At 36.6% G+C, this 26,225-nt stretch overlaps 1 protein-coding gene across 3 annotated transcripts in view; it reads right to left on the reverse strand.

Annotated features, from left to right (window-relative positions):
• FAM126B (family with sequence similarity 126 member B) overlaps nucleotides 1-26,225 on the reverse strand; it is a 1,024,500-nt gene that overhangs the window by 296,632 nt on the left and 701,643 nt on the right. For all 3 annotated transcript variants that reach the window (XM_044075704.1, XM_044075703.1, XM_044075705.1), the window contains one exon: nucleotides 24,008-24,088. In XM_044075704.1, the coding sequence (XP_043931639.1) occupies nucleotides 24,008-24,088 (81 nt within the window). The remainder of the gene's footprint in view (nucleotides 1-24,007; nucleotides 24,089-26,225) is intronic.

A 26,225-nucleotide genomic window follows, 5' to 3' on the forward strand; every position in this document is an offset into this window, starting at 1 on the left:
AAAGGTGATAGAATGGGAAGCAGCCAAGAAGACATCTGCCTTCCCTATCATGGACTGATATCTGAGCAAAGGCAAAGAGAGAGAGGGATAGGGGGATCCTAACTGAAAGACCTGCTGTGGTACAATTTTTAATTGAATCTAAAACAGAACCAATGGTTAAAAAAGGATAATTAGTAGGGCATATAAAATTCTGCATGATAGTTATTGGAATCAATCAGACTAAGTTAGAAAAGATTAGGAAGAGAAACTGGATAAGCAATTCACAAGGAACAACGGGAGGAGATATATGACTCCGAAAATACTGAAGAAGGTAATATTGCATAAGTTAGTGTCAGAACTGGAAAGGTTGGGACTTGAAACCATATATCAGCACACATATGTTGAAAATAGATCTATTACCACCTGTAACATAATGTTCTATAATAATATAATAACAGCTACAAATGAAAAATTGTGCTGTGATGTAATTTATATAGATTTAACTTCAGCATTTGACAGGTGAGTGAACATTTGGGCACAAGAGAATAACATTCTGAAAAATACATCAAAAACTAAGCATATTGGGAATAAATTGAAAGGTGAATATTTAATACAGCACACAGCGATTGAAACTGTAGGTTCATTTAAGGACCTGGGTATATGGGTTGATCCAGTATTGAGTTTTTCTAATCATATCAACCAATTGGTTAATGATAGTTATTGAACTTGTATAAAAAAGATTTATAAAATCCAGGAAATCAGAAATGACAGAATCACTGTTTGTTAATTACAGAGATAAAAGAACTGGAAGTGGGATTTTTATAGGATGGTTAAAACAAATTACATAGAAAAAATAGGAATTATGGGAACAATACATGCAGAAAAATGTTTTGGAGGAGAAATGAGATTTAAGGGAAGGCAGGAGATGAATGACCTACGTAATGTTCGATTCATAGTGACTGTATAGATTGCATATGATGTAGAATGTCTGTAACTGAAGATATGTTAATATGGTTTGTTCTCATTTATACAAATCTATGATTGCCTATGTTATAAGTGACAATTCAATAGAGATGTTCCTGGTTTAAAAATACAGGAGTATGGCTCAAAATGGTTGGTTTTAGAGCTCAGAATAACTTTGCTAAAATAACTGCTGCTTTTGCCTTTCTCACTCTAAGGTGAAGGAATCTCACCATTTGCTTAAGGATTTTTCTCTCTCTCTCCTCACATTAAACAGAGGAACAACTTTCTAATGCTAGGGAATATCAAGATTAATGTAGTGCATGAGTGTCCTGATTACATTCTGGTGTCAGTTAAGACACCCTGGTTCATTGCTATTCCAGTATGTGACCCAATCTTAACACTTAGAAGGGTGCTTAACAATTAAGCATACCCCATGCACTGTTAACTTCAGTCTGTGCTAGGTACTGAAAGCTAACAGTGCCAGCCAGTAAGGAGCACCAGTAAAATGGTTTCATTTCAACTCATTTCCTCCTACAAAAGTTACAGACGCTAAAATCAACCACCGTATAATCCAAGTAACATTTCTCTGACTGCAAAATAGATTGCCTGAGATACTATGATGTGATTGCTTAGCGTTTTTTTTTTCCCCAGTAACTAGTAGTACATGGAGCAGGTAATCTCCGTGCACTACAAAGAATTACAGTTGGGTCTCTGATCATAATGGAATATGTGTTCTCGACATGGATGCCAAGATTCAACTCTCATGCTTTGCTTTTGAGGTCAATTTCTTGGCACCCATCTATCGAAGACATAATAAACAGGTTTTGATTGGAGACCTGACCATAATCCTCTACATTATGATCCAGGAAAAGCAAAACATATTAAGCAGTTGATCTTAAACTTACCCGATATTTGTGCACACCAGCCAGACCTAATGTAATTACAGGAAGTTATTTGATTTAGGATTTAGTAGTCACCGGTAGTTCCAACAGAGTTTTCAATTTTACCACTCTCTAAACAAAGCTCAGTGATTATTACACAGTACTGTCTGACTAGTAAGCAAAGAGTATGGACCCTTAACGCCTCTCTTATGATGTCAACTTTCAGACCCACATCTTCACCGAATATGACTGCTTTAAAGTATAAACTCGGGTGCACAGAATGGTCATTCTTCCTCCAAAATTACTTTGGTTTTGGAAGCTTCCATCTTTGTAGGCCTCTTCATACGGTCTTATTTTTAACCTATGAACTTAGTTTCAAAAGCTCATAGATAAGACACTGTCTTCAAAGTCATGTTCAATGGCAAATCAAACATTAAGCTTGGGCTACACTTTCTTCAGAAATGAGGTCAAAAAAGCCATAAGAAAACATAAAGCAATCACTAATAAAAGGTCAGAAAACATACAGACTGCTAATCAGCTATAAACATCTGGTTTGACGTTAGCTTCCTTGCTAATATAAAAAAATCCAAAGTGGTATTGTAACTCAGACAATAATAAAGTCAGAAAACAGAAACTTGGCCCTGATGATGTCAAATGAGAGTTTTCCAACATTCCTCATAGCAATTAGCCAAAACACACTTATATTTGATGATGAAATTTAATTTTCTTTTAAACTTTTGCTTTAAAAAGTGCAGTAAAAGAAGTCACACCGCTGCCTGAAGAATTTTCAAACTCACCCCAAAAATTCTTATGTAATGTTTTCTGCCCTCAGTTCCTTCCTTAGACTCTACCAAAACAATACTGGTAGACTCTTAACACAGCTTACACTTCTTTCGTCTTAACTTCTGCTCAGCCCCTTTGGAAATTTCCTTTAATGTCTCCATTACTAAAGGTCACTTTTTTATCCCATCTTAGACTTTCGATCAATCTCTCTTCTGCCAACATCAGTAAAACTGCTTGGAAATTCTAGTCTCTAAGCAGACTTTAGATTATGTAAACAAATATGTCCTACAGTCTAGGCAACATCATGGCTTTGCCAGTGGCAGAAGCATATCATCTTTCCAGTGGATCCTTAGAAATGACCTTTTAATTGCAATGGCTGATGGTCTGTTAAAAAGAGCTTTCCTTATAGACTTTATCAAAACACTTGATATGGTGCACCATGGCAAACTTATGGACTATGTGTACTAATTTAGCAATTACTTGTCATTTCAGTCCTTCCAAATGAAAATACACTTTGTTCTTTTATTTAAAACAATACGAATTATCGAAAGCAGTAAAATGACCAGACATGGCAGACGAGTCCTTCACTAAAATTCCATTAAAATCTTCATGGGACCTCAGCTTGCAGCCTTCCAGAGAATAACATCCTGAACAGAATTAATCCATTAAAGTCAGTAAATAGCCCACCAATCAATGCAAAAGAGAAATAAAAAACACAAAATAAGCGTTTCCATCTCAACCCATTGTAGTTTTAAGTAATCAACAAGCCATTCCTTCTGAAAAAGATTCTACCACTTTTGTTACTGCAGAGAAAAACTGGCCTGTAATTTATCTCTGTCCAGTTTTTATCAAGCTGAATTACATCTGCATTGCAACAGTCGGGAGACACCATCTCACCCTCCATTATTCTAATACAGAGATTTGTTAGCAATTTCACTAGTTCTACTCTTCATACAACGACCTTGCGGTACTTTGGGTGAAAGTTTAAGTAAAGTGACGCACTTCACACAGTTAACACGGTAAACAAGTATGCCACAGAGACTTGAATCTAAAACTCTGTAATAAATGCTCTACTTTATCTACACTAAGGTTTTACTGATTCTTCCATGAACCTCTAATTTCTGAGCAGTATTTTATTTACCTCTTGTCTATGGCACTTCTGTTTGGTACAGCTGTCTTTCTTCTCCTTCTTTTGTAAGAAATGAACACATGCAGCTGATCAGTAGTCTGTGCAACTATCTGTCACCTTCTTCCAATGTGTAACCCATTCATTAACCTATAGTCTGTATCTTACATATTTTTTTTTTACACTATAGCATAGTTAAACATCCCTCTTCTTAACAATGTCTGCATTTTTTTTCACTAAGAGGCTTTACTACTTTACTATTTTTTTTACTGTCACAATTAAATTGTTTGAAGTAGTCTGCTAAAGGCCACCTACAATGACACAATTATACTAGATTGGCTCCATACCCAGGTGGTATAATTCCATTAAGTGTTAACATACATTGACACAGTAATGCAAAATAATGGTCTATTACTGGAAGTTGTCAATAATGTCCATTAAATCTGAAAGTTCAGCCCTACCAAGCAGATAATGTTAGTCTCTTCCTCTCAGTGCTGCATAAAGAAGTAATACTCTTGTGACCCACCTTAAAGAAATCAATATAGACTTTAGTTCTTTGCTGAAAAGGTGAAGCAAATGTTTTAGACTAAAGATAAGAAAGGTACCATTAGAATATCAGACTGAACTGTGAAAGTGAGTCCTTTATTAACTTCATGTGGTGATATAGTTTACTCTATGCTCTTCAATGAAGCCTATTTCATACTATAGCTTATATGAAACACTCAATGTAACCTAGTGGTTAGGACTCCCAGTTACGCAGGTGCTGGAGTACAAAGAATACAAGCCTTTCTATAAAGAAGCCATGACAAGTCAGTGGCTAGTCTGTCTGCACACTCACTTTTAATGCCACAAGTATGGAAGGTTGGGGGTCCTGGCCACATGCCAAGCATCCAGATAAATTTTTCTCAATACTGACACTAAGGAGAAACATGAAGGGAACAATGCAGATCTAATGCGCCAGTCAGTAAGTTGCAGTATTAAGGTGACATCACAATTGCCTTATTTGGGAGTAAAAATTTCAAGGTGTTTGTTGCTTCACAGAGTATTAGTATTCTACAGTACTCAAACGATGTACACAGTGATGTATATTTAATGAGTCTACTGCTGCTTGCACCAATATTAATATTAGAACAATTCACAGAATAGTACTGCCCTAAAAATAGGAGTGTGCTCATGCACAAACATCATATACACTCTCCACAATAACCTTCAAAATGGTCATGCAAGGAGCACACTATGTAGTGTGCAGGTGCACAGCTGTAGGTAGGCATGCTGATGTTGGTCATCCATCTCTTCCCCAACTGCTTGCAATGCTACTGAGGATATCCGGAGAAAGTGCCAATGCCACTAGTATGAGGTTCAGTTTGTGCCATATCTATGCACTGTCCTTGATGGTCATAAAGGCTTCTAACTGGTCTCATTCTTTAACTTAGAAATCTGCAGTGTCTGGTACAGACACAAGTGGCATACAGGAATACCTGCCTAGTGAAGAAATGCACACTGCTGCAAAATGAACTGCAAAGTCTTTCAGTGTGTGTGTATGTGTGTGTGTGTGTGTGTGTGTGTGTGTGTGTGTGTGTGTGTGTGTGTGTGTGTGTGTGTGTGTGCGTGTGTGCGTGTGTGCGTGTATCAGGAGCTGCAAATAATGCTGGTCTGTAACTGCTAGTGAGAAAGACTACGGTATGACAAGCTGTATTCCAAGCTTTGTAGTCCTGATTGCAGCAATTCTAAGAAGTGTTAGTCTCTACTACCATGACTGTAGAGCTGTTGTCATATACATATAATCCATTTGGGAGGATCTGCTACACCTGGAGTTCCCAGTCTCTGGAGTTCACTAACTTTGGTTTCTGTGGGGGCAGGATCACATGCAGCGCTAACACACAGTTACTGTGAACAGGCTCTAGAAGGGCTGCTGACCTATAATGTATGTATGACACAAGTGTGTCACAGCCACAGTCAACTGAGCAAAATATGAGTTCATTGGGGATATCTAGATATAGTTCTTCTGCTTTTAGTCTGTGTGTACAGCCTCATAGCTCACTGTAGTCTACAATTAGCAGGTTTGTTAAAGACAGAAGATGGTGAAGCACTTCATTTGCATAATTACTAGTCAGTCGGACTTTTCCAGGTATGCAGTAGTGTATGCAGATATTCCATGGAAACTGGCAATTTGAGCTAATGTATGTGTTGTTTCACCACATACCAGCCCTACATAATTCAGTACAATTATTTAAATTAACTGCAGCCACTGTTTCTTACGCATGTGTTACTGGTACACTGCAGTCTGTCTGTGTATTAGTGCCATGCTAATTAAACTGTTGCTGCATTTGACTATAATGTGTTCTTACTTTCAGTCTCTGTGTATTTTGATGCAACTGTGCTTCAACTGCAGTAATGCTGTAGGGCTGAAAACTCGTAGAGCACTACTTGAGTGGGCACAATTCTTTCTGTCAAGAAAAGTTTCTTTGAGTATTGTATTGTAGGGATCATAGACTCACAGTTTCCTGCAGGCAATACGTCAGTTGAGCCATTTGAATCCCAGCCACTGCAGTCCCACTGGTACACTCAACTAGTTTCTCCCCTGTCCATAAGGGATGGATCTGACATACATTTGTTTATTGCCAATCCATTTCATTTAAAGACAGTGAGGGACATGTTTTTCTTTACAAAACAAAAGTTTGTTCCAGAAGTGGGGAATACTTCAGAAGTGATACGTCATACTGACAAGTCAGGTTTATGTTACAATACAGATTTAGGCTCCTTGATCTTGATTTATGTTACTCCCAGTCTTGTAGACATGTATTAGGTCAAGCAGGATTGGGATAATTACAGCGTTCGGAGGATCTGCTACACCTGAAGCTCCAGCAGTTGCATGCCAGGCATAGACCACATGTAGGAGCTTTGGAAGAGACAGGGTCTTTAGATGCTCTGGGTAATTTAGGGAGCTCATACCCAAGCTTTTTTGGTGGGGAATTACTAGGAATTTTCAAAATGGGTTAGGTGTCTGTACAGGTGCATATTTGAAGGTGCAAAGCATGGGTCTGATAACGGATGACTACAGGAGAATGATAACATTTCTGACTGAGGAGGCACCCTTAGAAAATAGTTGGGTGAAGTAAAAGGCTTCTCTAATGACAGTGGATATGTGGCAGTCCCCAAATCTGCCTAGGTCTCTAATGATAACTATCTATTTTAAAGAAGAAAAAGATTTCTTTTTTTTAGTAAGTGTAAGACCGTTCCTGTTTCCAAAACTGTATGATGCTATATTTTTTGTCATTTGGCTTTGAACCACTAGTTTGTCAAAATTAGACCATCTTGGCAGATAAGTGTCTTCAGGGGGATGATAATGGCTCCAAACTTAAAATCAGTTATGCACTTGTCAACAAAATAACTGACATGAGAGAAGTAAAGGCCACACAGAAATGGTCTCAGAACAGAGCCCTGGGGTTCACTACCAGTGACAAGTCTCTTGGGGGACAGTACTTCACTGTATTCAGATCATCAGCGAACGTCCATTCAGTGAATGTTCAGTTCATTGAACCTGTGAGACGGGGAAAGTAACTAGTTGTCCAACACTTCCCATCTCAAACATGGCAGTGTTTTAAACCAATTTTCTCCTTTGTAGTGCGGTCTTAGAGTTGGTATATAGAGTAAGGGGGGTGTGGGGGGTGAAGAGAGATGGCAGTATAGACTGGATACTTTGCTTTGAGAAGTTTGGAGATGACAAGTGGGAGAAGCTGAAGCTGAATCTGTCTGTAAAGATTTTAACCCTATCCTCAGGGTTTGAGGGAGTGACACCACTGCCGATAAGCTCACTGCGGTGACATACTTCCTGAAGTCCTTAAGCAATTAAAGGACACCTTGTGGTTGCCCTTTGTCAATGTAGTAATTGTTAATTCATAAGTATCTCAATAAGTCTTGGTCTTACCCCTCTTGTCTTTGTTAACAGCTTTGAGGCTGAATTTAGCATGCTGAAAATTTGTTCTTTTCTTTACAGATAATATATATATATATATTTTTTTTTTACTGCAGAGTTTGTTTATAATTGAATTCCACCAGGGAGGATTGTTTTTAAACTTGGCACTGCATTTGTGTCACAAAGAGACAAGAGCCTCTTTGCAACAGCTGACATGAGAGTATAAATTGTGGGGTATATATGACAGGTCTTGCTACGGATTTGTCAAGCAGTGGGGGACTGAGAAACCATTTCAAATTATCATCAAACACAAGGAAATTGGTCTTGGAGAACTCTAAATTGGTACCATATGGAAAATAATACAGAGGAGTGTTTTGATTTGGTTAGTGAAGGTCTGACAATGACTTTGAAGCAGACAGGTACTGTGCTGGCAAGAACAAGATTGAGTATGTTGGTGCCTCTAGTTGGGAAAGGTACTATTTAGTTGAAGTCTGCAGTGCAAAACTCCAGAAATCTTTGAGCTTGGGGTAGAGTTCCAGTTTCTGAAGAGACAAAGTCTTTGAGAATGGTGGTCTTTGGGTCAATTTGAGGGACTCTAGTTTAAGATATGCTTTGTGTTTTAAAGGTATCAAGTACACGGTTCCACAGTTGGCCAGATTACAATATGAGGTCTTGTTTACAGATATGAAGCTATGAAAGAGTTCAAAGTCATTGTCCTGGTTGATAAGTCTAGATATGTTGTTGGCTTTTCAAATAAAGGCAGATACATCACTACCAGCATTACTGTTACCTCTTCATGAAGGCCTAAGAGAGTGGTAAGCAATAAAACCAAGTAAGGGAGGAGTGCTGTCACTGCACTGGAAGACTTCAAGTGAGAATATTTTCTTATTTCAACTCCTAGAAATGAGCACTGCTACATTGATGGCTGCCAGATTTGGGTTTGTAAATTCTCCTTTGATAGACAGAGTAAACTGATATTACCAAAAAAGGCATCATGAGGTTACAGAATGTCTTTAACCATTATGAGAAAATTCTGGGAAGATAGGTGCAGGCAGCTTCTGGTGAAACAGGTGGGACTGTCTTCCATCTCACTCGAGGCTCACACACAAATTAAGCCCCACACCTTTTCCCCAAGATCTATTATATCTAAGTATGCCTTCTTCTTCTTCTTTCAGCTTTTCCTGGTTAGGGGTCATCACAGCGGATCACCTGTCTGCTCATGAGGCACATGTACGCACTCACGCCTAGGGCCAATTTAGTGTCCAATCCACCTACAGCGTGTCTTTGGGATGTGGGAGGAAACCCGAGCACCCAGAGGAAACCCACACGAACACAGGGAGGACATGCAGACTCCACACAGAAGGCACCCCAGCTGAGAATCGAACATGAAAACCTCTTGCTGTGAGGCAGCAACGCTAACCGCGCCCGCTCATTATGTCTAAGTATGCCTACAGAACATAAATTCTGTTTGGGACTATGCCTGTTCAGCCTGGGAGAAAAATCACCAAGCTCTACTTCTGTAGCACTACACTAAATCTAATAAATGACACTACCCTGCTAATCCTACAATCTCTGGGCCTTCCTAAAATGTAAAAAAAAACTCATAAGACTGGGACAAATGGCAGCCATCTTTCCCCAGCTGGACAGCTCTTGGCTAGTATCCTTAAAACTAAACAGAGCTCCATAAAGAAAAGAATTAAAAAAAATAGTCATTAAAAGAACCAGCTGACAGGAAGAATGAGGTTGTAATAAAGTGACCCGGCCAATTCCAAAGATGCATGAGGTTTTTGATCCCAGTGAGGCATTGATTCATCTCCGTTGGGCTCACAGTCTCCTATACCTTTAGCACTTGTTTCAGCTCTTCCAGTGTCAGAAATCAGGAACAGATTCTTCACTCCTAGCCAGATCTCTGCAGTAACTGCTTTCACACCCAGGCCAAATGCCAGTTCCCAGGTGCCTATGACAGTTGTTAGCCTTATGCAATTTTAGTATGCATCACAGAAACACATTTCTCAACAAGACATCAGTACAATTTTTGTGCAGGAGGCATAAAAGGCTCTTTCACCCTACTTTCAGAAGACAAGTATAGAATCAACAAAAAAGACCTCCCACTGTGTCACTAGAGGAATGGATAGCCATGGACTGGATACCTGCTTTGCAAGTGCATGTCTTAGCTCTCATCCTGTTCAGCTTAAAGGAGATTAACTGAGGAATATGCAACTATCTGGTACTGATTGAATCCAAAGGCATCTCCAACATTAGCCATAGGAATGATTCCTACATTTAATTAAAAGTGAGACATACGCACTTTATACTTAAATGAGAAGACCTTGCTTATTCAGCACAGCTTTCTTCCACACTTACAAATAATATGTACCAACGGCAACAGCAGTCTAGTAAAAATGTACCTAAAAGAAATGTGTAATGACCTGCTCAAAACAAGGACAGACTAATAATTGCTTGTTAAATCAATGACTGTGTTAACCAAATTTTTTGAGAAATGTATGGTAACTATTGTAAATGAAATGGAAATGGCAAATTACATTTTTCAGGGGTGAATATGATTTAAATCAATGCTGCACCAGGGTTTGCAGTTTATAGTTAAAGGCTGGAAGGGTGTTTTTGATGTATTATAAAAAACAGAAGGGAATGACGACTGCTAGGTACAAACAGAGAGTTGAAGTAGGAAATAGTATACTAAAATGGCTCCCTGTTGAAATATCAGCCATTGAAATGCCGAGTGCAACACATTGAAAAAAGTCCAATGTAAAAGAAGAGTGAATACTGAACATCACTCTTCTCCTTGAAACTTGTTTTTTAAAGGAAGACAAGAGCAAGCCCCCCACCCCCATAATTTACTCATGTACTAACTCCAATACTGCATTGCTAGGGAGAAAAAAGGAATATCTCAAGAAATGGTAATCTTAGACATAGTATATGTAAATCTGTTTGTTGGCCACTCACTCTCCATGTTTCAGGACTCACTCTAGTGGGTTCTGACATTTCAAATGGCTACTCATAAAACAGGTGATGATTTGATAAGATTGAACATCTTAGGTTATTTTTGTAGGCAGTGAACTAGATAGGTAGGACAGAACAAGTAATGTGCATTGCCAGGAGTGAATGGTTCCAACTGTGAGAATCTGAGAGATAGGTGGTGCTTATGACAGAGGATTCATCCCAAGCAGCTAATGTCTTGGGAGAGTAGTACTTACGCAATGAACACCCAAGAGTGCAAGTGGTAAACTACCACTGGGTGAATGCTGGCTAAGGTTGAGTGGTCATGGTCTAATTATTGTGACAAGGACTGTAGGCAGGGGATTTAGAGTCTAATTTTGAGAGATCAGATATTTGAAAAACTGGAGAAGCATGCAAACAGAGCAACTTTAGGTGGCCAAGCTGGAAGAAGAGAAGATGGATGTTGGGGCAGGATGAGGTTTTAACACAGTGAAAAAGGCTTTGTACTAAAAGAAAGTTGAAGACAGGTGTAGGAATTTGATTACAGTGTGGGTAGTGGAGGTGGAAGAGAGCAGAGATGAGGACAGTAAGTGGATTCCACTGAAAATTAAAATGGCAGACTTAAAGGGGGGTAATGAGAAAAATTATGGTCCCTATTCAGGACAAGAATAACATATGCCTGGGTTTTTAAGAAGTCATTGGAAAGAAGGGACAGCTAGGGTAGTGAAATTGGGAGACTTTAACCTGGTTGTAGATGTTAGACTGCAATTTTTTTTGAGGGGGGACAGAAGAGTGTAATGTAAGTTTCAGTGGGATTTTGTCTAAAGTACTAGTAACATTTGCAACATACCACAGGGGCAAATGCCATTATGGAGTGTTTTTCCTGTGGTATACGGACTTCTTACCGCAGGTAAGGGCTTTTGTTTTTCAGGAAACTCACTCTGAACATTAGTGTACCCATTGTGAGACCAAGTGATTGGTGGATGATGGTTATATAAGCCTATATTCTAAAACACTACACTGCATGCGTTTCTGTAATAAAACAATGCTGCATATCAAGTACACCTACCATTTAACAAACAGACATGTTATATCAACACTTTACTAATAATGCATGTAAATTATTTGAACCTTACTATCCTTTCTTCTTTGATTAATAAAATGCTTGCCAGTCGACTGGCAATAAATATCTGTACACGAAAGCTTTAAACCATTCAACAATTCCAAAATAATTGGATGAAGCAGATTGGTCCCTGTAATAATTTTCATCTCTGACCCAAGTAACAAATACAAGATGCCTTTAGGAGATAGGATGAACCCACAGTTGCTGGGGGGGGGGGGGGGGGCTCACATGGATAGGGGATAATATAAAATCACAAAGTCAGCAACTCTCAGATATGGGAATTATGAGACATTACTTCACCAGTATGGCACATTTTTAAAACAAAAACCACTGAACAAAAGAATTCAAGAGGTGGGAAGGTTAATCCTTAACAACAAGCACTGAACATTAATTCTGCAGGTAGGAAGAGAGAGTATGGGACAAAAACATTGAAAATAAACACAGGAAGTGAACGTGATCCTAGACCATGACTAATGGAAGTGAAGTCAAGAGAGAGAAGTTAATGACCATACATAAGAAGCAATGAATATGAGTTCAGGAGGTAGGGCACAATTCTGAACATCAGTGTCTGAGCATGACTTTATTATACTGGAGGAAATGACACTGCCCAATATGTAACGAACACGAATTTGGGATGTATTTGGGATGTAGGACATGTTATAGTGGAATTTCACCATAACCTATGGCTTTACAGTTATTGTTTTTAAACACCTTTACTAAATTATCACTTGTGACATAGTCAGTTTTACATTTATATAAAAGTAATCAAACTGTATTAGCAAACTCACATTTGCAAACATTATACTTCACATATATTGCTATATATATCATATAACCTAAGCAACATTACATAAAATATTCAATTCCTGCCTTTTTTTTCAAACAAGAAACATCTTTATTAAGCAACCATCACTTATGACATAGGCAACCATACATTTATATAAACGAAAACAAACCACATTGACACAATCCTAGCTGCAAGCATTTTACATCACACATACTGACACACTCCCAGTAGCAAACATTATACGTAATTTATAATCTACCCAATCGTTTTCAGTCAAACATTACATAGCTCATTTAAGTCCTGCCTTCTTTTAAACCTCATTCCTCCTCTATATGTATTTGTTCCCACAATTCCCATTTTTTCCTATGTAGTTTGCTCCTACCTTCTTCTAAACATATCAATTCCAGTTGTTTTATCTCTGTTAGTATATTTACTACTTCTAATGTAGTTGGTTTAGATTTTGATTTCCATTTTCTAGTAATTTCTTTTTTGACAGCCACCATAATTAGACACAGCGAGGTCCTACCATGTCTAGACAATTCCAATTCTGTATCATAGCTCAGAAAAATCATCATGATTTTGCAGTTATTGTGTATTTTTATCCAGCATCATAATACAAGATGAAAATATGCAAAGTGTAGTAGCTTATGGACTAAGGTGTCATAAGCAATGCAATGTTTTACAAATCTGGGTTAAAATGGTGGACTTAGTATCAAGGACTGGGAAGAATTCTGCAGCTGTTCAGCAAAAAAGCAGTTCAAGCTCCAGCTTTGGTGCAAGACAAAACTTCCAGTAACCTAGATGAAAAAATAAGTCAAATGTACTCAGAACTGATTAAATGAAACATTGAAGAAGTATATCAACTCAAATAACCAAAGATTGGAAAAAAACTGAAGAAGCTTTAAACAGATATTCAGATGAGGTGATAAAACTGTAAAAATCAGAGGTTGAAATGAAGAAAAGGCTGGCTGAATATGAGACTGCTCAAGAACAGATGTTTAAAAAAATGTGTATGCTCCAAACTTGTCATGAGAAACCAACCTAGCCCTTTAATAGTAAGTATGTAATCTGCCAGCAGAAAGAGTTGATTCTGGCAAAACTGTGGCAGAAGGATAAAATGATAAAAGTGGGAGACATTAGAGTGTTTGTGAAAAAAATGATTACTCACTGCACACCAGGCTGAGGAGTACATTTATTCCACTAATTGGGACATTTTGAGAAACTGGTGTAAGATTCAAGCTGCTCTATCTAGCCATTTTCAGAATATTCCTTCCTTCATTTTTGATACAGAACACACCAAAAAGGAAATACAAAAGTTTGTCCAACAAAAAGTGCACCATGAAAGCAAAAGGAGATTCTTCTTCTTGTTCCTCTGGTAGTAAAGCCCTTAGACAGACTGTGCTATTGAAACATTTTCCAATGTTTCAAAGGAAAATACTTGAGAGAGAGAAAAAAAGCACAAAAGTTGACTAGACGAACTGGGAGTAAGCTGGAAATTAAGCAGAGACTGAATTTGGGAGACAGATCAACAGGAAGAAAACCAACAACTCAGAAATTCACAAATAAATGTGGGATTACAAAGCATGAATTATATCTGTGATACATGACAGAACAAGAAAACCTGGAAATATTGAATTTTTTTGACTTTGTTAACCTTGTAGGGAGCTCCAAAGCATATGGCCCACTTCATGCCATTAATGTTTGGAAGAACCATTTAGAAGAGGAAGGAAAGAGTTAACTGTAAGTAAAACAAAATTTTGTTTTCAACAGTAGCATTTTTATAATGCATGACAATCTACAGGTTATAAAGTAAACCTTTCTTAGTTATTTTTTGAGTGTAATACGAATACAGGTGGCCCTGTTTTTTTCCCCGTTTTCTTCTTTTTCCTTGCTCAGGTTTAAGAAATGTAATCACTGCAATGTAAAAAAAAGAAAATAAGTCTGGTCAAAAGAGCAGGATACAAGAAAAACTGATGTGTGTTTTATTACTCTTGCATATGGAAATGACTGGATTAAGGACCTTGACTTGATCTAGTAACAAGTTTTAAGGGGAAGCAAATAAAATAAAATAACACTGAATATAATAAGTTTTCCTCTAGCAAATAGATGAGCACTTGTAGAAGCAACTGTATATCTGGTTCTCATGCTCCATGGAAACAATCTGATAAGGAGCAATAAAAAACAAATACTTCTTTCTTTTACTGGCTAGGAAATAATATTTTCTGAAAGCATTCAAGTGTTTTCCAATCTGGGAGAGGAATAAATATCAGACAAAAACAGACAGCACCTAGTAGAAGCACAGGCTGTACCATGCATCTTAGCAAGGATAACTTTCCTTATAGGTTATTCCAAGTCTATAAGTGTGGCTACCAATCCGGGGCAATTGTTCTTAATAAAAGAGTTGAACTTCAGTATTTGGAGGTGTATGTAGTTTTGTGTGTTAGTTTAAGTTAATAGGTTTTAGGGGTGTTTTGTTTTTGAGGGCTTTCACTAAAACAAAATGTTTTGTTAAGATGTGACATAGGTTCAAATACATATGACAAGAAACAACTGCATAAAGGATCAACCTGCCAAGCATTGTGTATGCATGTACCACAAAAGCTGTAACTAGACATTAAAAAAGGCTGTTACACAATGCAGGTGGGAATAATAACTTTTAACGTGACAACAACACTTTCTATATATCCTTAAACATAAATGGTCTCACAGACATATACAAAAAGAATGAGTACTGAACTATATTAAAATGAAGAGTGCAAATACCTATGCTATAGGAGATACATTTGGAAAGAACTGAGCATGCAAATATAATAAAGAAATGTTTTCAGGATGGTTACTCATATATGGGACAAAGAAAAAGGGGAGTACTTATTTTAATTGCAACAGGGGCTCCAATAGTGATAGAAAAGGATAAAAAGATAATAATGGTAGATTTGTAGTACTAAGGGGCATGCATTTATATTCTACTAAAACTGCTATAATGGAGCTTAAGAAAATTTTGGGAGAAATAATCAGCTTTCAGCTGGGAATACTACTTATTTGTGGGAAATGGAATTTGATTTGCAGCAGTAAGGATGTATCTGGGGACCCAGAAGGGAAAATATAACAAAAGTGGTTGGCTTTTGAAGAAATATATGAAAATCCAATAGTCCAAGAACAGAAGAGGCTCAACACGACCAATTGAAAATAAATAAAAAACTTTAATACTGCAGCAAGTAAGCGCTTTCACGTTTCAAGAACGCTTCATCAGACTTAAACTGCCATAAAGTCAAACCATTTAAATACTATTCAAAAACACAATCAACCAATCCAAAATGTGAATCAATGTGCATATGAATGTGCTGCCAAAAAAGGCTTAAGTGTCACACGTTCATTCACTTACTATGGATGAGGAAACATTTAACAAGACACAACAAGTGTTAATGGAAAATTTTAAAACAAGAGGTTATGATACACTTGAGGTGAAAGAAGCTCTAGTATCTGTTGAATCAAATAGAGACAGTAGAGGGAAACCTTATTTGCACAGACAGAAAAGAGACCAAGGTTTGAGAAATAACAATAAATATACGCAAAGTTATAAGAGATTGACCATTCCCTATTGTAATTTAGACACGAAAATAAAAGAAGTAATCAGGAGGAATTGGAATATTTTAACAACAGATAAGATAACAGAGATAGTGGGTGATAGACCCAGTTTTGCATATAAAAATATGAAGTCACTTAAAAGGTTGTTATGTTATGAGAGTGAGGGTTCTAGACCTATTAATTCTACGAGAGTAGGAACTTTTCCATGCAGGAGTTGTAACCAATGTACTTTTATATCTGGTAATAACAACTTCACACATCCAGACACTGGAAAGACCTATCATATGAATTTCTATGCTGATTGTAAGTCTAGGGATATCATATACATTGCTGTGTGTCGGACTTGTTCATGCTTTTATGTGGGCATGACAAATAGAAGTCTGAGAGAACGTATTAGAGAGCATGTATATGCAATACACAAAGAAAATGAATCCAATACCCTAGCTAATCATATTCTACAACAAGGTAAATCACACAAATTTAGTTTCACAGTGTTAGAATTAATAAGGAAATCTAACAGGCTAGGCAACATCAGAAATTATACTGAAGAAAAGGAAAATAAATGGATTTTAAGGTTACAAGTACACAAAGGGCATGGTTTGAATGAACGTGTGACACTTGAGCCTTTTTTGGCAGCACGTTCATATGCACATTAAGTTTTAATCCAATATAGAAGATACAAGTGTGATGCAAGTTATTTTAAAATGTTTTTTATATGACATATTTGTATGTGTTGTATTAATTTTATAGGGATGCATTTAAAAGTGCTTTTTAATGAATAATTAGTACAATACTAATTGATTCACATTTCTGATTGGTTGATTGTGTTTTTGAATAGTATTTAAATGGTTTGACTTTATGGCAGTTGTTTAAGTCTGATGAAGTGTTCTTGAAACGTGAAAGCGCTTACTTGCTGCAGTATTAAAGTTTTTTATTTATTTTCAATTGATCGCGTTGAGCCTCTTCTGTTCTTGGACTATTGGATTTTGTATATCGGTGGAAGGCTCTTTACTCAGTGCTACTTTGTTGGTTTATACAAATTTATGAAAATGTTTGGCATGGAAGATGTGAATTCAGTACTAGTAGTTTGGAGTGAATGTATGTATTTCTCGGAGTGAATGTATGTATTTCTCAAGCTACAAAAACTGGGCTAGGCAAGACAGAACTTATATTTCAGAGGCACATGTGCATTTATTTGAAAGTTTTGATATGCATCCAATAACTATTTTAGATCACATGCCAATAATAACTAAAATAAAAAATGTAGGGTAATATAACAAAAATGAGACAATGGCACTTTCCCACCTATCCGCTAAAGACAGTAGAATTTAAAGAATGGGTAGTAGAAATTATTTGGGAGTTATTAGAGAAAATATAGCTAGGGAGTGGGATAAAATGAAAGTGGAGTTGAAAAATAGGGTTGAAATAAAAGAGAATGATATGGTTAAGAAGTAACAAAAAATATTCAGAAGGACTGACAAAGACTAAAGTATTGCAGAATAGGGGGAATCTCACATAATAAGAAGAGAAGCAACTGCAGAATGCTAAACAGAAAATAAGGGATTACCTCAATAATATGCATGAGTTTAGAAAGACTGTTGTTAAGCAAATGTTCTTTGACAAAAACTCCACAGCACAAAAACTTTTAGCACGTGGACTTAAGCAACAGACAGTAGAAAGGGTTGTCTCCAAGCTTAGGGAATCTATAACAAGGATAGAGGTTCTAGAAATATTTCAGAAATTTTATGAAAATCTGTATAAAGCAGAGAATTATGGAAATCAAGAAAAGGTACAAATGGAAATGTTTATGGAAGAATTAAATATGCCAACTTTAGAGGTAGACGAGGCTCAATTACTAACAGTAATGATAGGAAGAGATGAGATAAAAATTGATGTATAACCAATCTACAGAAAGTCCCCAGGAATAGATGGGTTTCCTGTGGACATTTGGAAGGTAAGAGGGGAAAAAAAACAATAAAAATTTCGAAGGTTTTCTTTAACAATATTTTAACAGGAGGAAAAGCACCAACATCCTGGAAGAAAGTGGAGGTGGCTGAAATTTCTAAAGAGGGTAAAGACCCAAAATATCCAGCTTCATATAAGCCCATTTCAATTCTAAACCATGATTATGTAGTGAACAAAAATGTAGAACACAGCACTACAGCAAACCAATAAAAAGCAAATGGCAAAGAGCAGTATAAAATCCAAACAGACATTTATTCGAACACAGGTGGGCGCTTTCGCGATAAAATCGCTTTTTCAGACCATACAAAAAGCCAGCAACATCTCAAATATTTAAAATACAATCAATTAAATATCTACCAATAAAAAAACTAGTATTAGAACAACTAATTTTAGCACTTCTATCTGTGGCAAATGCACTTTTTGTAAATACATTGATGTATCTAATACATTTATTTAACCAGACAATGGTAATCTTTATCTTTTCAAAGTTAAAGCTAATTGTGACACTAAAAACTTAGTTTACCTAGCACAGTGTGTGACTTGTTCAAAATTTCATATAGGAAAAACTAATAGGCGACTTAAGGAACAAATTCGAGACCATTATTATTGTGCTAATAGGGGCCATAGTTATAGTGCCCTAGCTAAACACATTCTAGAGAAAGGCACTAACCATTGGTTCAAGTTTATGGCAGTAGAAGTAATCTATGAAAGTTTTAGGTTGGGTGATATAACTAACGTCACAGAAGGGAAAGAATTAAGATGGATTCTTAAATTATCAGCACATAGAGGGGCAGGTTTGAATGAATCAGTACCTCTTAAGCCAGTTCTGAAAGAAAGAAAGAAACAAACAAACAAACAAAGAAAGAAAGCTTTTTAAATAGGCATCTTGCTATGTGTGCCTCTATGGCAATAGCCTTCTATGGTTCCTGCCTTAAAAGAAAGCTGTGCCTTTAGAATTTTTATAGCTATTGTATCTGCATGTTTTTTTATTGGTAGATATTTAATTGATTGTATTTTTAATATTTGAGATGTTGCTGGGTTTTTTTTGTATGGTCTGAAGAAGCGTTTTTATTGCAAAGGCGTTCACCTGTGTTTGAATAAAAGTCTGTTTGAATTTTATACTGCTCTTTGCCATTTGGTTTTTATTGGTTTGCTGTGGTGCTATGTTCTACATTTTTGTTCATTTTATTTGGTTCGTGGTTGAACACAGCTTTGTGGTCAGCAGGACTTGTTTTATCATGACTATATAGTGTTTATGTCTGTAATGGCTAAAAGAGTGGCAAAGGTGATATCAAATAGATAGAAATGGATCAAACTGGTTTTGTGGAAGGAAGACAAACATTTGACAATATTAACAGAACAATGATAATCCAGACGGAACCAGAATGTAAGAAAATATCAGTGTTGTTGGTGGGTCTTGATGCAGAGAAAGCATTTGACAGTGATGTTAAGAGCAGGACAACTGAAGCATATGCATTCCCTTATAAAAGTAAGTTGTCAATATAGATAAAACGGAAAATGGGATCTTTGAAAAGGGAAGGAACTAATTACAAAAAAAATGGGAATTGTGGGAACAATACATGTAGAATAACATTTTGGAGGAGGAATGAAGTTTAAAAGGAGGCAGAATTTGAAAGAGCTATGTAATGTTTGACTGGCAATGACTGGATACTTTATAACTGATGTATAATTTGCAGCTAAAATAAGTCTGTATGGTTTGTTTTCATTTGTATAAATGTATGCTTTCCTATGTCATAACTGATAATTTAATAAAGATGTTTCTTGTTTAAAAAATAATATACAGCTGTACAATTTCATCCAAGTTACAACTCTATCAACAAAATAAAACAAAGCCACAGCTAGACAAATCAGCCCTCAAATGGCTCCTTAGATCCTCTCCAAACAAAATCTCATCCCATGGAACTCTGTCATTCAGCCTAAGTGATCACCTATCAATCTACACCATAAGGTACCAAGCCAATAGCCCCAAAACACATCACTACAGCCTGGCAAGAAAACTTAATCATTTTCATGAAGACACTTTTATTAATACACTACAGCTCCTTAACTGGGAACCACTAAAGACTTTACCCCATATATAGTGCTGTCTTTGAGTTCAATAACATTTTCCTAGGTATGCTAAACACACTACCCTCCCACAGAATAAGAGTCAAATACAACCCTGCCCTATGGCTATTCTTACAACCAACCAAAGAGACAATGCATGGAAGGTCTGGACATGTAGACAACTAAAAATTAAAAAAAAAAAAACTTATCACCTAAGATGAAAGAAGAAAATTACTCAATCAGAACATATACACTAATAATCACAAACTGTCCTGGGCCTCAGATAATAGGTTCCTATTACACCATTGCAGACGCAGGTTGTCAAATGCGTCTTTGTCGAACAGTAAAGCGCGAAAAGGCAAAATAGTGAAGTGGCGTTTCAGCAAATTCTTTCCCTGGGAAAGAATTCATTTGGCTGCTTTCGCTACTTTGCCTTTTCGGTACTGTAGTGTGATCTCGGAGTTGGTATATTTAAGTAGGGGTGTGGGGGGGGCACAGCCCCCCATGTTGGGGCGGGTGTCCCCACGTTAAGTTACTGTTTTCTTTTTGTTTCGGAACAGCGATTGTTTTCCATTGGAAAATAATCACTGTTCTGAAGTTTTGACGTTGTAAGCTTTCGCTTACATGGGGTCGATTATCTGTTGTTCGCTCTTCTGAGCGTGTGATATGATAATATAGACCCAAATAATAAACTGTTAAATTCAGGACAAGCTACACAGCTAATACCAAACACACAAACTATATGATACTACAGCCAAGCAATTTAATACCCACTTTATTTATACAGTACAGCCATTAACCAGCCAGGTGACTAATCAAACTCTTGATGTCCCTTCTCAATCAAATAAGTTCTGTCAACGTTTCACCTTCTAACTGATTCCCACAGATACCATCAAAAAAAAACTCAAAAATTAAAGCCTATTACAAGTGCTTCGGAGAATCTACCTTGTGAATATCTTAAAATAGCAGCTGAGGTTATATCAGTTTCAATTCTGATATATCGATCCACATCTGAAAATAAAGTCCCCTCAGTATTGGAAGAAAATTATTCATTATGCCACTGTACAAGGCTGGAATCAATTAAGGTCTTTCAAACTATAGGCCAATTGCCACATTATCGCTCCTATCAAAAATATTAGAAAAATGTATTCACACACAACTTCTCAGCTATCTATAAAAGCTTCTGTCTTTAATGGAACATGGCTTCCATCCTCATCACAGCACAACTATTGGTTTGCTGAATTTTGTTAATACTGTCAACATCCACAGAAATGCTGGAAGCCTAAACTCCACTATCTTCTTAGACTTACCAGAAGCTTTGATACTGTCTCCCACCAGAAACTTGTATAAACTTTCATCCTTAGAGTGCAACAACTCTTTATTACAGTAGTTCCACATCTATCTGTCAAGCAGAGTGCAAGCAGTGAAACAGAGCAACAATTTCTGCACTGTCTTTCCTGTAACTATTGGTGTCCTACAAGGATCTACATATTCATCAATATATCTACTCTTCTACAGAAAAATGCTAACCTAGTTCAATACCATGATGATTCAACCCTAATCTGCACTTCCTAATATCTCTCTCTCTCTCTCTCAATAAACTCCAAGGCCTTACACAGCAATCCTTTTCATCAACTGAAACATAGCTAAATAATCCACAACTTCTACTAAACCCTAAAAAAATAAATTATTGCACTTAACCAAAAAACACATCTCTTATCAAAACAACACTATTCACTATCATGTCCGCCATCGCTACCATCATAGAACAAGTAAACCACACAGATTTACTGAGTATCATCATAGATCACCAGATAAATTTGACCACCATATATCATATGTGGTTAAAAGTACATTACACAAGGTAAAAACCTAACTCAGTGACATATCCAGATGTATAACCACTACTTTTTCTTACTGCCATTTCTCCTATATGTTGCCCTAATCTTCACTAACCTTTAAGCCTCACAACTTTTTAAACTTGAGCAATGTTATAAAATAGCCAAATTTGCATTAAACTACAATAAAAGAACACACCACCGCCAAGACTTCAATATACTAAACTGCCTAGAACTATCAAATCACCTAGCTCTTACTTTAGTTAACTAAAATACACACAGACATTTCTGTAAGCTAGAAACTTGCTCAGCCCTTAACAACTTATTACAACACTACTCACCAATACAATTTTACATTCTAGAGAAACAAATCACTAATCACTACAATCATATCATCTAGTACAGAAGGTGACTCTCTACATTCAAATAGTATAACTAAACTCTGGAACCATATCCCACCAACACTGAAACCCATTCAGAATGTAAAGTCATTTAAAACATACCTACAACTTCACCTGTCATATCAGTGGATCTGCTCCTGTATACCTTAAGGATAAATGCCATTTTTATCTTCAGCTTGGCATATCATCAAACCATTTCTCTTCATTCTCAATCCTATAGCCCACAACCAGTCTTCACCAATGCCTGAAAACTAGGATCCCCCAGCCATATACATAGTTTTTGTGACACTGCTGAACCCCAAGTTTACATTTCTAATCTAAACCTTACGACTGCCCTACATATAATTCTCTCTGAACCTGCTTTACAACCTGCACCTCTTAACTATAATATTAAGATTTTCTGCCCTATCATGTTCCTTCCTTCACATCCATTTCTTTAAATTTCTAAGCACTAATCACATGCTCTGTTACCTATTTGCTTCTGTAAATAGGCTTTTTTTTAAATTTTGTTCTATACTTTGCTTTTGTGTTCTGCAGCATATACATCATATACATGTGGCAAAGTGCTATGGGTGGGCAAAGATGTCTTTTTTTTTTTTAGTTATGTGCCACTTCAGTGCCACAGGTCCCAAAGCACTGTTACTGCCAGTTAGAGATGGCTGGCAATAAAACTGTCATGCTGACTGATGTAATACAGTTAGTAAAACTTCTACAGAATGACACCCTCAGTAATCATCAGCGGCTCATCCTTCAGAAATGTGACTAATTTAACTATCCAGAACGTCATCAACGACAAAAAGTCTGAGAATTGGCATTGGAAATGGAGCACATAATTCAGCACCGAACTGCAGGCTTACAAGCAAGGAGTGGCAAAACCCTAGTGCTCAGTACTACCTGTACACAGCAATGCTACTTAGCTGGCAAACCAATGTACTGCTTTCATGATATGTTCAAGTCAACAAAAAATGATTTCAAAATTAAGCACAACTCATTTATCTCAGTAACATAAGTTTTCTAATACTCCATACAGTTGGTAGCCTTAATCAAACAGTGCACTAAAAGCAAATGAAAAAATAAAGTCAAGTAACCATTGGTTTTGACACAGTAGGAAGAGTTGATCCCTTTAATGTTATTTCTTGAAGATATTACATCAGTAGTAGCTGAATGATGCAGACTCAGGGAAACAGTTAAATACTGTAAAGTCAAGTGAGATCACAAAATGAATGCTAGTGAGTAAAGGTCCAAACATCAATATTGCCACAGAAATAGCTCCTGAAGAAATAGTGATAGTCTTAACAAGTATCCAAAGAGAGATTGTACAGAATGTGACATGCCGTAACGCTGTTATAACTGTCTCTGCCGTATACAGCTCTGAATTCAGCTACATTAGTGTTCCAGGATATGGTGTGTATATGGCAACACTACAACACAAACGAAGTCTGAAAACCTCCTATCGACATAACAATGCATAGACTTTTAAACTATATACAAGTTGAACTACACAGTGTGGTGGCTCATTTTGCATTAATTTTTCCAGATATTTAAAATATAAGACCAGACAAAATTATAAAACAAGTAAAATTCCTAACAAGTAAAAACAGAAAAAAGAAAAAAAATGCAGCATTCATTACTTACCTCGTGATAAATAGATGGTTTTGATAGTGAAGGAATGGTGAAAGACAAAACTTTATTGTTCCCATCTTTGTCTACAATCTCCTGTAAAATAAATAAAAAAATTCATAAGAAGGACATAGCCAGCACCCTTCAAAAAGAAATATGTTTACAGCAGTGAGACATTTTCATTAAACACTTAACTGTAAGATACATTTTTTTCATTCTGCAGGTCTACAAAACTTCCTTTGTCTACATTCTTCAGATCTTCAACAAGCATATAATTCTCCTGAGGACAGTACAGTTCATGAGAATGCTCCAAACAGAGATAAGAGGGGATAAAAAAGAATCTTGTAGCATACACCACTTAAAGAACTAGCACTGACAGATATCTGAAATTGGAAAAAAAATAGACACCAGGATCAGGTGCAACACCATAGCAATGGTCAGCCCCTAAATAAATATTCTGCTATAGGAAAAAGAATTTCATACCAGATTATAATGTGTGACGTAACATGTGCAGACTACATCCATATGAAAAAAGCTTTTGTTTTGTAAATAGTGAGATAAGTTCCAAAGCTAGATAAAGCACAATGTACCACTCTGGAGATGATGAGAGTGCCATTTATAATTTTATGACACCCTCACCATTCCCAATAATAGACTGTCACGGTTAGTGTTCATGTACTGCAGAATATGCCTTCAAGAAGGAGACTGCTGCAAGTTCCATTGGTAACCATGATGATTACGGTACCGTATGGACTACAGATTGTTAAGCTCCTGTGTGCAAGGCAGGCAAAATATGCAAAAAAGAATAACTTGAAGGACCACTCACTAAAGGGAGATCCAATTTTAGAGCTCAGATACAGCTTATGCTGATAAATGGCAGACCACTGTTTTACCACACCACAATAACAAAAAGTGCCATATTTATATACAGATTCACAGGGTGCCAGAAAGCTAGTGAGGTAGCATATTTTACACTCAGATGTAAAATATGTTCTTCTAGCACATAAAAAGAGCCATGTGTATGCTGTGATGTGTGTATCACCAAGGAATGGTACGCTTAACAAGACTATGCATTTCAAAATTACTTTGGACATTCCTGGGCATGAAATGTGCACCAGTAAAAATGTGTTTACACTTGGCACAATTCACTCAACCTCTACCACCTATCAGGGTGAGGACATGGGATAGAATTCCTATGGTAAGCTAAGATTTGTTTCCAATTCCTACCATTCCTAAAGCTGAATCTATTAGGATGAGGTAGGATTGAGGCTAAGGCATTGTCAGAATGTAGAACAAACAAATGTTTCTGAATTATTTGAATATGAAAGATATTTTGTACTCAGATACTGCAGGAATTAATTACAAGGCTTCCTATCAGTTTCTTGTTTTAGAAATACAAGTCATGGAATAACCCCAGTGTAAAATCTCTGTTGTAGACAATATGATCTCCTTCTACAACATCTTCAGTACTGCACATTCTTCTGATCCTCAAACTGAGATTTGGGGACACTAGTAACACCATGGCCTGAAAAACAACCAGCACTGAACAGCAAATAACTCTTGCTAAATGAGTTCCTATAAACATTAGTAATAAGAAAGCCATCAAGAATCTTTGTCACATCCAAGAAATCATAAGTAAATAATTCAGCTTTCATAAAAAAAATATATGGCACATTAATCCCAGTTCAGATAGCCTTCAAAATCCCCCCTTTACATATCATCCAATAATTATCAAGTTAACACCTCCACGTATCAATATGCAGGCTCTTAAATGCACTATATATATATATATATATATATATATATATATATATACATATTCCGCCTCCAAAAATTCCATAAAGAAGTCAGCATACAAGGGTCAAGAGCTGTTTCCATAAATGTACCATTCAAATGGACGTTAACAATCTTGGCCAAAATAAAAGACATTGTGATTCAACCTAATTTCACTTAAATTTTAATGTATAAAGTTCATGCACCTCAATTTAATCTCAAGCCAATAATGCAATACCCAAAGATCACAGTCAGCTGGAATGTTGGCGTGTAATGCAAACACATCCAGAGTACAAAGATCAAATTCCAATCTATATGTATTTATTACATTAATTGTAAGAATTCAGTACTACTATTTTTTTTAAGGAAACATCTTTATATGACAAAGACAATCATACATTTATATAAAAGAAAAACATATATTGACACATTTTCAATTACAAACATTATACATCACTTA

The sequence above is a fragment of the Protopterus annectens genome, chromosome 6.part1 (genome assembly GCF_019279795.1).
Source record: "Protopterus annectens isolate FY-2018-M chromosome 6.part1, PAN1.0, whole genome shotgun sequence".
Classification (NCBI taxonomy): domain Eukaryota; kingdom Metazoa; phylum Chordata; order Ceratodontiformes; family Protopteridae; genus Protopterus; species Protopterus annectens.